We start from the raw sequence: 15,817 nt of genomic DNA, 5'->3' as shown, positions 1-15,817 counted from the left end.
TCCTAATTAAACTAGGTAATTTAATAACTGTGTAAAGAAATAACACTTTTAATATCGAGTCAAACTTGCTCATAACTTTTGTAGTATTTACCATCTGTGCTGATGAATCACAGTAAAACAACTTGGCTAAACTTCAAGCTGATTTGTGATTTGTTATATATTTTTAGAAAGGATAAAATATGTGTTAATGCCATAGGCTATAGGTTAGTAGAAGTAAAAAATAAAGCCCATGCCTATGGTGTAAATGAAATTGTTCGTAGGTAAATAAATTGATCACTCCGACGAGCATAATGAAAGATGGACTTATACCACAATGGATTCTATAATATGTCTTATAAAATATACGAAATGAAGTTTTTATCGAAAACCTGTCGTGAACAATGCTATTTGGGTAAGTATTTACCACGCAACACTATGCAAGACTAACATGAAAACCACTGCACAAAGCCAAAAAGGTTTTTCTGTTCTGAAAGGCATTTTCATTATAGCAGGAATTATCAAGTCCCTATATGATAGAGCCCGAAACATCTGCTTCGTGATTTTCATTACAACCAATAATTGTGGTTTATTACCAGATAAACATAATATTTAAACTTGTTATTTTTATAGGTATTGCAGAAGTATAAAGAACGCATTCACATATATCAAATAATCAACTGAGCAAACCATGATGGAAAAAAAGATATACTGATGCATTAGAAAAGTATATTAATCAGTTAGTGATTGGTTTTCTTTACACAAAAGTAATCTATATTGGGAATCTTTTAAAAAACAAAGAAAAGTGAGTGTTATGGACTTCGAAAATAAATATATTTGATCACAATGAAAAGGAAGGGTTAAAATATACCCCTATAAAATTAACTAACATGAAGAAGAGTCCAGGACATGATGGAATACCAAACAAAATTATTATAATATGGAAGAAAAAATTGGAATGTACCTACATTCACATTCGTAGATAATTTTGCAGACATTCCGAGCATTTATATTAAGAAATATTTTGTTTCGGCAATATATCTCTCTTTCTTTCTCTCTTAATATCAAATAAAGTTGATAGTTGTTGAATTTTTTCAATACCTACAATGAAAAGATGTGTCCAGATTTATTTTTATTTAATAAAAAACTGATCAACAGCTACTAGTCATCGATTAGCCTGCTGTATATACCTACTTCACAAATTCAAAATAAAGTTTGCAATTATTTTCATTCAACCGTTCCTATTTTTTCCGTTTGGCAAATGATTGATAGATTCAGGGCCAAGAAATTCAAACGTGTGTCTATCGCCATATTGTTGTGACTATTAAAATAGAGTTTGTTTGACGGGAATTATTTTGATCTCTATGCAAAGATATTTACTTCTAAATCACTCTCTTTTCACTGAAAAATGTTTTTTTAAGATTTAGTATATGTAGGAATTATTTACTCTATAATTTAGTAACACAAGATGTTTCTTTACAGGGTTGTGAAATTTTCACAAGTGTTCCTTGAATAACTCGAAACACGTGTACAGTGGGGTGTATTACACGTGTCGAAACAGATCCAAGGGGGGGGGGTGTCACGGGGGTCATGACCATCCCCAAAACAAAATTAAATATCAATCAAATAATCCTAAAAAAAATAATTTAAAACCCATCAACCCTATACGCAGGAAGCTAAGAGTTGAAATGATTCAAACTCATTTATTGTAGTGGTAAGTGCAGAATTATAGGGAAGCCTTTTTAAATTGCTCTTTAAAAAAATCATCAATTCTGAATACCTCGATTAACAACCTGACTTCCGCGAATTCAGAGTTACGCGATTTTCAAATTTTGACAATTTATCATTTGAGTGTCAGAGAATCGTTCGATTATTGATGAGATAGAATTACCGCCCACACATTATTGCTCATTCAATGTACATGACATGACTTTTCGCACGAAATCAGCACATTTTTATTTTTTATTAAGTATTTCTTATCTTCAGTTTTGTCTTCGAATTGGTTGTTTGTAATTTGAATATGTATTATAATTGTTAAGACTGTGCGCTACATTTTACAATTTATCTATAATAAATATCAAAGTGAATATTGTTGTTGCATTAGCTCTGTCTGATACGTTGGTGAATACAAATAAAGGAACTGGGGGCTGCTGTCCAAGGTATTTGTGAAACTGTGAAACAGTAGTTTGTCTTAGTGATGTTTTAGGTACAACTGTATCACTTAGTCGTCTTCTTCAGTCACCAAAATTAGATTTTAAGTAGGCTACTGAGACCATAGAGGACATTAAATGCATTCTTCAAAATAAAAGATCAAATGCTGAATCTGTTTTTAGCAAACTTTACTATGAAGTAAACAAATAGCTGAACAACTAGACATTGATTTGAAGATGCCTCGTATAGTTTCTCGTCAAACCTGTCGTCAAAACCAATCTGCTAACTCTTGCGAAGAATATTTCCGAAGATCTATTTATTTACCCCTTTTAGACAATATCTTAACTTCCACATTCCAGGATATTATTGGACCAACTACTTACTGCATATTCCACAGCAGAACAAGAGTTTTCACTGTGGATTCAAAAGTGGAAAAGAGTTGTGCAAAATAATAGAAAACTTCCTGATTGTATTTTAGAAGTATTAGAAAACTGCTGAGATCTTCATACCTATATATCCAAATATTAATTACACTGCCAGTTAGTGCAGCAACAACAGATCGTTCTACGATTAAGCGTCCAAAGACTTGGCTTAGAAATAGAACTTCTGTTAACTGGTTTAGCACTCATCAATGTGCATCCTGAAATTTCTCTAGATCTTTTGCTAAATCGGATAGGCGAAAAGAATACATTTTTATAAAATTATATAATATTTACTTTTCTTATAGTATTTTTAATCACTGAACTTTTATTTACCACTCGTTGCTGGCTGTTGCTGACGATTCGTGCACTTATAGCCTAATATGCCTAATTATAGAAATAACTATTCCTTAATTATATTATGTTTTTTGTTGAATAAATTAATTTAAATAAAATGTTGTTTACACTTATTCTTAAGGTTTCTTCTTCATTACGGAAGGGTGGCTATAACTACAGCAAATTGCTCTCTATCTTGAGCTGTTCTTAGTATCGTATGTGTGTCCATGCCTGTCCAGTCTCTTACATTCTTCAGCCAGGAGCATTTTTTTCTTCCTGGACCTCTTTTTCCTTCTACTTTCCCTTCCAGTATGAGTAGTAGAAAGTTATATTTTTTTTATCTGTGAATGTGTCCTAGATAACTCGTTTTTCTGTTGTTTACAATATTTAGGAGTTCTCTCTCAGTCCTCATTCTTCTCAGCACCTCGTTATTGACCAGGTGCTCTGTCCACGAAATCTTCAGCATTTTTCGAAAAACACACATTTCAAAGGCTTCTATACGCCTCATACTTGTAATTTCGAGAGTCCATGTTTCCACTCCATATAGCAATAAGGAATAAATGAATGTTGTTACAAATTGATATCGGATAAATACATTCATTAATGTTTACACTTACATTGAGTTATTGCATTTAAATTACTTAACTTTGGTTTATACTTATTTATCCTTGGTTTGTTGTTGATTTTGTAACTATAGGATAGGTGGGTTTCAATTAATTGTCTTTAAAATACCTAGTTTAAATTGACACCTTGATTTTTCAGTATTTATATTTTAATAACTTTCCTTTGGTTTAATAGTCTTGTACACTTGATTTTATTGAGTATGTGGGTTTAAATTATTTTTTTTTTTGTTTAAGTTTAAGACCCCTTAACATTGTACCCTTCTTTGCATCCGTAGGGTATTTGGGTTTTAATGACTTCTCATTGGTTTAATATATCGCTTAAAATAATTATATATATATATATATATATATATATATATATATATATATATATATATATATATATATATATATATATATATTATATAATCCAAAGAGGAAGACCAGAGATATCGTGGGTATATTTCTCTAATTACATTTCTCCATAAGATACTTATGGAGAAATGTAATTAGGGAAATAGACCCCGCGTAGGGATCAAGGCAAAGAGAATGATAAACACTGTTTTTGGAAAAGCAGGCCAAAAATAACAACAATGTTTTTATTATAAAACAAGTTATTGAAATAAAGAAAATATTTTAATTTAGAAACGGATATTTCATTTATAGATTTACACAGCTATCAAAAGTGTGTACAGAAATACATATCACAATTAACATTCAGTCGAACCAAACAATAAAATCTAAAGCAATAAAAACAAACTAACTGTAAATACGAAAATAATTTTATAATGTGAAATATCCAAATATATTTCTGTACTACACAATTCGTTCTGGTACTTATATAAGATTTTCGCAAGTCTCATATGACTTTCGGAATTATTATTGAATCGGTTTTATAGAGTAATAAGAACAATAATATTTATAGTTCTCTAAAAATACAACATTTATTATAGGGAAAATTTCTTGCATAAATCACCAGAAACTTTTAAATAATAAATAATTGCCCGCTTTTTTCACTTACAGATGTACGCATGTTTGAAGTAAATTCTGCAAAGGTATTCACGATATTTTTTATTTTAATACGCCTATTTTTAGATGCAACTTTATATTTAATAAACTTTGATATATTGCCAAAAGAACAGTTTCAGTGATTTAGCTCTTTCTATATTACAGTCAGATTGTTTTTAATAAGATATTGTCTACGACAGCTACAAAAATAAAAGATAGTTTGAAAGATACAAAAAGAGAAAATACTAGAAACAAAATCATTGTACAGTTAACTGAAGCTAGAAAAAAAGAAAAGAGACAGCCAATACAACAGGACAGGAGATGATGCAAATTGCAAATACAGAGAAATATTTTGTTGATAGGTTAAAAGACTATTCAGAGCAATGTATCCAGTGGCGGACTAAGACTAAAGCGAGTCTTTTGAGTTATAAATAATTTAAAACGGAAAAAAGGCAAAATTACGATTTTCAAGACTCAAAAACACAAGTAAAAACATTATTTATAAAATCACCAAGGACCTAAATTCAAGTTCAAAGCTTGTTCTATCATTTCCCGATAAGATTTTGGGCATATTTCATTTTAAAACATTGTTTTTAATTGTGAATGAAGCGCTTATGACAGGACAGTCCCTTGGGCTGCGGCGTGTACCAGAGTCTCTGGCCCGACATTTTTCTTATGCACAAAATGCAATTTTCAATTTACCACCATGAATTTTATTCAAACTTTCATCTTTGCAGCGGAAAATTGTTAGGTTTAGTGCTTCGTTTCCTCGCATTAGCATAACTTTGTCCCTGACAATTAGTGATGTCTAAATATAAATTATTTAAAAATTATAAAATAATTTTCACCAGTATGAGAAAGTATGAAAAGAATTTCCAAAAATCTTTCTTTTATAATAACTTAAAAACATAGCCAATAATGACGTGAGACGTGACATTAGCTGATTTATGTGAGATTAGGCGTTGAATCAATTATTATTCTAAGACTAAAGTATGGCTTCCTTTAGCGAAAATTTAGTAATAATCACGACCATTTTCCTGCTATCTCCCCACATACTATATAGCTATATAAGGTCTTCTCTACAATACACAAATGATCAAATTGTGAGAAAACAGATATAATACATAAAAATATTACTAAGTTGAAAATTTCTGGAAGGCGTAGGAGAAGAATTGTTATGAGGCAAGGAAGCCAAACCCAAAGTGGTATAATGGCGAAGAAAATGATGATGATTACTTAGAAAAGAGGAAACCCATAATTAAGACCCTTATGCAATTTGGTGCAAGATCATACGGACAAATTAAAAGAGAAAAAGTTTTATTTAGAAATAAAACAGATTTGACAGATTTGACTCGTAGCGATCGCTCATTTCCAAAAAAGAAAGAACGGCTCAACGATACGATAGTTCTCTAATAATAACATTCTTAGAGATATTAAATAAATTATAATAAAGATATTATGTTTTCGGGACTAAAACAATAATTTTATATATTTTTTAGAGTTACCATACTATTGTTATATAAAAAGTAAAAATCAACTCACGATTAACTAGAGGAGCATGAATAAAACGTTCCTTAATTTATTATCTGAACAATTTATACTCCATGGTGACGTTTTAATTAGTTTACGTTAGCACATTTACTTTGTGAATACGAAATTCCAACACTGTGATGTGGTCCTTGATTTTTAATATTACTCAAATAATAAAAAACCAGAGATTATAATTTATTGTTGACTGTGATATAATTTGACTAACTTAAATATTGTAATATTAAAACTGTATCAACCAGTAAAGACTGGCAGATATATTTAAAAGATACAGTAACTACCGAAAAACACAGAATAAAATTAACTTCTTTATTAATTTTTTACTAACACTCAATAAGACTCAATAATTGAGTCCTATAAATAGTCTTTAATTTAATCATGGATGAGCCCATCAAAAGTATTAATAAAGAAAAAGTTACAGAATGGGAAATAAAAAAGTCGAAATACTTTCTTAAACAGACTTAATCACTATTGATCCAAGATGAAGATGAATCAAGATAACAACCTGAAGAATACGGATGACACGGTCATATTTACTTTAACTTTACAGACCTTGGCAGGTATAAAAAGACTGAACCAAAATTTGTCACACGTATGGCATCAGAATGAACTGAAAGAAGAGAAAATTCATGGTTATCACAAAACATTACATATTATTCAAATAGAAAGACTAAACATACAGGTACTTGGGAACATGGTTGTCACATAATGCAGAACAAATTCAAAAGAATAAAAGACATATTGAAATCGCTAGAGCCAAATTTGTAAAAATAAAAAAAGTATATTGCACTACAAATTTAAAGATAAACTTAAGAATAAGGTCACTGCGCTTCTATGTTTTTACAACGCTTCTCTGCGGTTCTGAAGCCTGGAGGCTGAAACAATCAGAGATCAAAAAATTAGAGGCATTTGAACGCTGGTGCTATCTAAATGCTAGAATGCTAGGTGGTAGAATGCTGCGTATATCGTGGAGAGACATAGTTACCGATATTGAATTCCAGCGCAAAGATAATAAAAAATATCGTTTAAACTATTAAAAAACGCAAAAGTGAAAATGTTTTGGACATGTGAGACGATCAAGATAAAGATTGCTACAATTTATTCTGGAAGGTAAGAGAGATAGAAGAAAAAAGGGAACCTTTCAATTGCGAAATCTGAGAAAATGGTTTAATAAGTACAGGTAATAAGATAAAAATATATCCTTTTCGTGACACTCAAAAAGCCAGGGTAGTGAAATGTATTCCTGATCTATAATACTAATACAAACATATTCTAAGCATTTCCTGCATGAGATTTATTGATAATTATAATTTACGAACAAATTAATGTGAAAAAATGTTCTTTTTGGCGTTTTTATTTCATGATTAGGAAACCTAATGTTTTAAAGCTTTATGGCCATATCCCACTTTTAGAACATGCAAAAAGCTTGAAAATGACGATTTGCAAAAATTTATTTACGTATTTGTTGTTTATATAAATGCAAAAAGAAGCAAAATTTCAAAAAAAATTAATTTATTTATAACTATTGCAAAAATTATTCTAAGGCTCTGAAATTTTCCTAAAGTTGAATATGTTATAAATAAATAGAATATCTCAGTAACTATTAGCTTAAATTAAATTCAGAAAACGGCGTTGGAAAAGACTCGGCAGCACGATTCTTTTAAAAATACCAAAAAAACTAGCTTGAAGAAAATTGAATTACAAATTTCAAAATCGGTGTACGTAAAAAAGATTCTGGAAGCACGAGAAGCTTCGACGAACGGCGTTTAATGAGGAAGGTGGATGAAAGGTTAAAAAAATGCTTTAGACGTTCAAATCAGGACATAAGTCTAAAGAGAGGTCAGAAAAAGATGGGAGAGTGAAGGGATAGCGCACACAAAAATCATTAAAAGCTACAAGAACACAATATGTACAAAATTCCGTACAGAAATCATGAGAAAGGACAATAGGCTAGTTTTAGAATAGAAAGATCAAAAACTGCTTTTTTTTTCTTATGGCTTTAAAATTGTAACTGAATCTTTTCCTGTCTCTTTATTTCCTTCCACTGAGATTTTCCTTGTGCCTTTTCTTCCATTCTTTTACTTTTAACCTTAGAAAGTCATCCTCCACATCGTCCAACCACCTGGTTCTAATTGTATGTTGATTTCCATTGTGCCTATTTCCTAATTGCTTGTTTGTTTTCTAACCTCTGCACTTATCATAACCGTGCCAGCCTCTGATATTTACAAATCCTACGATATCATGTTTATCATGTACTTCATTCAATACACAAATCTGTATTAACTCCAGTGAATGAAAAGAAAGCTGAAAAAATCTTGTTCCGGGATAAACAAATTGAATAATTTATAAGCCATTTGGTCGATCCGTTTGAAATTTAGCACACTTTAATAGCTCATTAACTGCCACAATGTCATTATGCAAAAGACAAAGTTATTAATATTTATAAATTACTGCAAAAATAAGAGTTTTTTTAAATTATCTCGGTGAATTCTTTATTTATTTTAATTTCGAAACTTTCAATATTAAAGAACTTTTATGAACTATAACTTCTATTTAAACCATTTTTCTCTAAAATGTATAAGAAACGTTGTTTATACAAAAACTATTGTTTTTTTCTTTTTGCGATTGTTTGATAAAAAAATATTTCTTCCAATAATTGTCATCAGCTACCGATCATATACCTTTTAGAACCTTTAAATATCTGTATAAGATTTCTCAGCTTTTCTTTCTTGACTGGGATAGACCAGTCTAATGTGAAAAAATTATGTAATAATCTTATACAGATATTTGAAAGCTTTATGAAGAGTAGCCGATCAGAAATATGTGAAGACATACAGCTGGTTTTGCTTGGTTTCGTTTTTTTTTTAACTTAAAAAGTGAAAAAATATTTTTTGCCTATAAAACGTTTCTTATAAATTTTAGAGTAAAATGTTCTAAATAAAAGTTGTAGACTATAAAAAGTTATGTAGTTTTAAGAGTATCCAAATTAAAATACATAAACAATTGACCGAGATAATTGCAAAAAACCATTGTTTTTGTAGTAACTTATAAATGTTAATAACCTTGTTTTTTGCATAACGACATATAATATAGCTTCTTGAAATTATGGCAATTAATGAGTTATTGAAGTGTGCTAAATATAACCCAGATATAGCAAATAGTTGTTATATCTGGGTTACTCAATTTGTTTATTCCGGAGAGCGATTATTTAAACAACTTCACTTGCCTAAACAGTAATACTACAGCTATTTTGTAAATTGCTATCGATTCTTTGATTCAGTACATTAAAAAACTTTAACATTTTATTAAATTTTTTATTAAAAAACAGTTTTTAAAAAATAGTAAAAAACAGAGTTTTTAGCTTATACGAATAAACACTTATAATAACTTTAATATTGTTTATGCCATAAGTTTATATGTAGGTTTAATGAAAAACACACTTTCCAAAAATAAGCAGAACCTTCTATGACCAACAGAAACCAAGATAGCGTTTTATTCTTAAAATGATACTTCCATTGTTTATTAACATTAAGGCTGAAAATTAAAAGGATTCTAAATGAAGATCTGAATTGTGTGATCCAACTTATAGATGGCATATACAGTGAAGGAGTAAAAATTTATAGTACGTTAAAATGGCGTACTTGTACAATACCGCCACGGAAAAGTGAGGGGAGAACTGTGGATTTGTTTGCGGAGGTTGGAACTTGAAATTGAAGCGCGCTGGCAAAATTTGCAATATCTTGGCTTCTATCGCATGTAGAACCTTCATTTTTTTTAAACTGGGGTAGCTCAACAAATTAATAAGAATTGTGATATTTTTACCTCTCGGAAAATCCGGAAAATAAATATCGGAAATATGATTTTTAGAAAAAAAATCTTATTTTCTATTGGTAATAGAAGGATTTGTTTTATTTTGGAAAATCTGCTTTTTCACCAGCTTTTCATTGAGCCTACTAACCAGCGTGTGATATAAAAATGTCAAAGTTATAATTGTTTTTAAGCTAAAAAGTCAGTTCTTTTCAAACTGTTTTTTAATAACAAATTTAATGAAATGTTGAAGCTTTTTTAATACCTTAAAAATGTACTCTCATAGAATCAATATCTATTTACAGAATACCTCTAGAGTGAGTGTCTGAGCAAGAATTGTACGTCTTCACGGATTTTTCATCAGGTACACCACATATACCTTTTAGAACCTTCAAATATTTGTATAAGATTTTTACCTTAAATTAATGATTGTTTCTCATATAGACTGGTATAATTGTAGTTTCTTTATTATAATTATTCTTTATGAACCATAATCGTCTTATACCGGACCGGATAATAAAAAGACGAAATTTCAAATTATTGAAAAAAAGAGGATACCCAATACGAAAATATCGATAAAAAAGACGAAAGTTGCGGCATTTGAAGCTAAATACCACAAAAGAACAAAAAGAGTAATTGATAATCAGCCATTTGCCATTTCAATTATTTAGGGTATACGTAAGTGTCATATATATTACATTTTCGAGAAAGATTGAGAAATCGCTCACAAAATTGGCAGGTTATAGCAATATATATACGGAACAATTCGCAAAACATTGACGAACAAGACAAGAGGCAGTACAGTGATAACACTTTTTAAGACAGTAATATACCGACTCTGCTAGTGAAATAAGTTTTCCCAGAAGAGTTATCGAAACGGGCAACAAATTCCTAATCACTGGAATGAAGAAGACAAATTGTCAAATAACGAGACTAAGAGCATTATGCAATAGTTAACGATCAAATAGAATATTTGTAAAGAATATCTTTGTATATTTTTGAGAAAAGTAACAACTGAATTGACTGATTCTATTAAAAGGAATACCGATATGTATATGGAGAAAATGAAGAAAACAAATCTAAAAATAATTACTTGGACACCAAAAAAAGTCGAAAACCCTTCAGACCAGAAACAGGAGCTTTAAAATTAGCAACATGATAGACTGATTTACATTTGATACATGATTTACATAGACTGATTGATAGACAAGTAGAACTAATAGCAGATATTTTCTCAATAATCGAAGTTTTCTCAAACAAAAAAAAATTAAGTGACAAAATAACAACACATAAAAGTATAAATAAAATATAAAGCAATAGTGAGAGAACAAATCTCTTGGACTGGTGTTGTATAAACGATGTGAAAAGGCTTGAAAAATCAAAAACTGAAAATATTGAATGGATTGTTCGAAAAAAAAAAAAAAAATATGATCATGTCAATTTGAGGATCTATTTTCACTTTTATTTGCTACGTATAGAGCGATAAAAAAAATTAAAATTCAGGTTTAGAGGGACAGGGAGATAACAAAAAGGTACAAAATACGAAAAACAAACATAAGAGAATCACTATGAACGACTATCAGTGAAATCAATAAGATAACACAAGCAACAGAAGTAAAATCGGTAAAAATATGGTAGAAAAATCAGCACAACTACTAGGTATTATAAAAAGAAATATAATGCTATAAATGGAGAAGAACAGATACCAAATATTTGGCATTGTTTTTGCTGATTTTTAGAAACGTTGCGATATCAGACACCAACAAAACTAAAAACAGCGCTAATAAAATACTTATAGAACGACAATGTCAAATAAAATTTAAGCTGGCGAATTGGAATACTTTAGAATGGTGAGAGACAGCATAAAGGTACGAAATAAGAAACATATATAAGAGAAGATCAGCAGTTTTGTTCAACTTCGGAAATTATAGAAAAAGAAACAAAAGGATTATGAAACACATAAATAAAAGCAGGCTAAGTTTGTGTATGGTTTTTTAAATGTACTTTTTTTAAAAGAGGTTATGTTTGTAAACAGTTAATATCAATAAATATTGTCCTTCTTTCAAATGTGTAGTTTTTGGGTAAAGAATTAGATAGGAAGAGAGCAGCTAAATGCTGTTATAAGAGGTCCTGGGCTCACCTTTCCACTATTGGCATAGTTTTGGAAGTAAGTTCGTAAAACTCCTGGTTTTTCGGAGTTCCTAAGAGGTCGTCGAAGTCGATAGCACTTTCAATATCAAAGTCGTCAGAAAGGAGAGCAGAGAGATCATATCCTATATCGATACCCGATTCAGCCATTTTTTTATCACAGTTTGTTCACAGATTGTTACTTAAAATAAAGAAAAGTGTCACCTAGGATTATATAGCATCACGCAACCATCTGTAGGCAACTCGAATGCCACTAATATTCTATTTTTCTGGTGATAACGCTAACGCTAATACTAGGCAGCCCAATGTCAGGGCCTAACCGTGAATGCGCCACTAGTACTTGGCTTGGAAGCGTTCACTCAATTCAGTTCGTGTGGAAATGCGAAATAGCGAAACAACGAAATCGTGAATAGACAGTCAAACCGCCGATCTCGGATCACACCGCACTGATACCGATTCGCCGAAAACGGCGGCAACACAACTGCGCGTCGTCGATGTCTTCAAAATCTTGGCATTATTTTCAATTATTTCCTTTGAAAATTTCCACCTTAACACCTTGTCCAAAACAAACAAACTAAATAATCAATTTAATTATATTTATTCTCGTTTTTTTCATACTCAACATTTTAGAAAAATAGAGTAAATTGAAAAATTATTTAAATATACAGGGTGTGCCATAAAAACACAATCTTTTTAAAATAACAGGATCTTTTATCTCTGAACGGAATATGTTACCCATATTTTTCATACAAGTTTTTTTCATAAGTAACTATGGGTTTAAACCAAAATCACTCACCTATAGAAACACCCACAAACAAGCAAAATATAATAAACCACTGAGCAGGACATTTTGAATCATTATTTAATATCTACCACACCCCATACCCGACAATCTAGGCAAAACAATATGAAGAGATGGAAGAATATGAAGAAAACAACAAAATAATCTACCGAGCATTGATTTGGGCGTTGATAATGTTGGATATTAAAAAAGACCAAATACATGATAATAACAAAGAAAACAAATATACCAACAACCACATGTATACATTTTGGGAAATGTACCGATAGAAAGGGTTGATAAATACAAATACCTAGGAACCTGGATTTCAGACAATAATGATCAAACAACCGAAATAAGAGCAATGATAGAAATTCTCTGCAACAAAGACCTTAGATTAGGACTGAGAGTAAGAGCACTGAGATGCTACGTGTTTTCGATACTGCAATATGGACTTGAAAGCTGGACATTAAAGCAAGAACACATAAATAAATTACAGTCCTTTGAAATGTGGTGTTCAAGAGGATGCTTAGAAAAGCATGGACACAGAAGAAAACTAACACGGAAGTATTGCGAGAAATGGGCAAAGAATGCGAAATAATAAACACAATAAAAATAAGAAAGTTACACTATCTGGGACACGTAATGAGGGGACAGCGATATAAACTGCTAAGGCTGATAATAAAGAGAAATATAAGACGAGGAAGGAGTATAGGAAGAAGGACAGTGTCATGGTTGAAGAATTTAAGGTTTAAATGCAGTTCTATAGAACTCTTCAGAGCAGCAGTAGATAGAGTAAAGATAGTGATGATGATATCCAACCTCCGATCGGGAGACGGCACTAAAAGAAGAAGAATGTTAAATATAAATCAATAAATTAAATATTTTCCAGCAGTGCCATCTAGTGGCTACTTAACTAGTTATTATGTTGTCCCCCGTCCCACCTTTTTGTTTCAAGGTAGTAGCAAAAATACTGCCATAGAGTTAACACGTGTTTTATTTCTTTATCAAATCTCCATTTTTATTCCACAACTCTATAATTTATCAACAGGTTATGTGCCCAGACGATTAAGTGAAAGATTTTCTGTTCGTTCAAGTAGTGCGTGTACATTTGATAAAAAAGTTAGTCAATTAACAGTATAGAAAATGGCTGTACACTATCTCACGAGTGTGCCATGTTGTCGTTCGTGGTTGAGAACGTCTTGTTGATATCGACTTTAGATACATCCCTAGACATATGCTTTTTGCCGAATATAATATAGATTTCTGGTGGAGTAGTCATGTTTACGAATTAAGCAAACAAAAAGTTTCCAAAATACATCAAGAGGGAAAAGTTAAAATCCCGTGATTTTTGAAGTGACATCTGCAATGTGTTGTTTTACTGAGGCCAAAAAGATACCGTATTGCTCTTTTTTGTAATTTAAAATAACATCACGTTGGGCAGCTGTACTAAAACCAAAAAGAGGAAGATCATACCGAAGATGAGACTCGAACAAATAAAAATATGTTATTTTGGAAGATACTAAATTGATTTCCTTCGAAACAGATCTTATTACATAGCAGGCTGAGGCTAGTTTCTTACTTAACAAATCGATATTATGTGACCATTTAAGATTGCTGTCTATAAAAATACCAAGAAATTTTACAGAATCAACGATACTGATCTGGCTCTTATTAAGAAGCAAGGGTTGAAAACCTCCTTTATAGGATAATGCTACTGTTTTATCCACGTTAAAAGAGAGTAAATTAGAGTCGAAGCAGGTTTTTATTTTAAGTAGATCACAAGTTATAGTTGCATGAAAAGTTGCAATATTGGAGTTCCTCTAGATGATACTCATCTCATCAGCAAAAAGAAATAATTTCCATCGATTTTAAAGTTAGTGATATCATTTACAAAAGATAAGGAAAAGTAGAGGACCCAATACTGAACCTTGTGGTACTACACATACAATGCATATGTGACTAGAGTCAGTATCATTTGATCTAACTAGTTGTTTCTTATTCCTCAAATAAGATTAGACCAATTCAAAGAAATACCTCGAATTCCGTAGAAATATATTTTTTTAATGTCATGATTTACACAATAAAAAGCTTTGGTTTGGTCACAAAAGACAGTGGCAGTGTAAAAATTATTGTTTAGTGCTTGATAGACCTCATGTAGTACAGAAAACATAGCATCACTGGTACATTTATTGGATAAAAAGCCGAACTGACTTTGTGATAAAATGTTGTTTTCAGCGAGAAAGGACAAAGTTGGGCTTTTATAAGTATCTCAATTATTTTGGATAGTACCTGTAGTAAAGCAATAGGTTTATAGTTGCAGGCATTAGATTTTTCACTACTCTTATGAAGACGAATAATAATGGCTGTCTTTAGGCATTCCGGAAAGAAACCTTTTTCAAACGAATCATTAATTAGTGAGACCAGGACTTCCAACACATTTTTGGGAGATTTAAGAAATTTTTTATGGACAGTCCATCAGTACTACGGGAAGATTTTCATTTGATACTATTATTGATTGTTTGGATCACTTCAGATTTATCAACTGCTTTTATAAAGAATGAATTCGGGACCTTTTTTGAATTGGGGAGATAGAAAATAGGATCTTGTTATATGAAATGTTATATCCAAGTAGCAGATGAATTCAAGATTCGATAAAAGGTCTCTCCTCATACATCTCCATTCATATGGTGTAAATGTAAAAAGAGGAAAAAGAAGCAATGGAAAAGATGAACATACTAATGCACCTACAAGTGACAATTGAAAACCTGAATAGATCGATAAAACCACTGAAGTGCTATAATTGACCGTATTTTCAACAAAGCACAAAATCAGATTTCACGCCTTTCGATTTATTGTAATTTATAAAATATCCACAATTATTAACAATACATTATAAATATTACACAAGACAATGTTTTTATTATAAAACCAATGATCGCGAAAAATCTGAGAAACGCTTATTGCATTTATAGATTTCTGATTAAAACAATCAAAACTTTGTACATAAATACATATACAATTAAAATTTATTCGAACAA

General features: G+C 30.8%; 1 protein-coding gene across 2 annotated transcripts in view; it reads right to left on the bottom strand.

The window, feature by feature from the left end:
- Mitf (transcription factor Mitf) overlaps window positions 1-12,390 on the bottom strand; it is a 146,583-nt gene extending 134,193 nt beyond the window's left edge. The window contains exon 1 of one of the 2 annotated variants that reach the window (XM_072546584.1): window positions 11,988-12,390. In XM_072546584.1, the coding sequence (XP_072402685.1) occupies window positions 11,988-12,145 (158 nt within the window). In that variant the 5' untranslated portion in view covers window positions 12,146-12,390. Of the gene's footprint in view, window positions 1-6,034; window positions 6,109-11,987 lie in introns of those variants that run through there. The other variant, XM_072546585.1, reaches the window with a different exon arrangement.
- Between the last annotated feature and the right edge of the window lie 3,427 nt (window positions 12,391-15,817).

This window comes from Diabrotica undecimpunctata, chromosome 10 (assembly GCF_040954645.1).
Source record: "Diabrotica undecimpunctata isolate CICGRU chromosome 10, icDiaUnde3, whole genome shotgun sequence".
NCBI classification, from domain to species: Eukaryota; Metazoa; Arthropoda; class Insecta; order Coleoptera; family Chrysomelidae; genus Diabrotica; species Diabrotica undecimpunctata.
The sequence above is the reverse complement of the archived record's forward strand: the minus strand, read 5'-3'. Positions and strand labels throughout refer to the sequence as shown.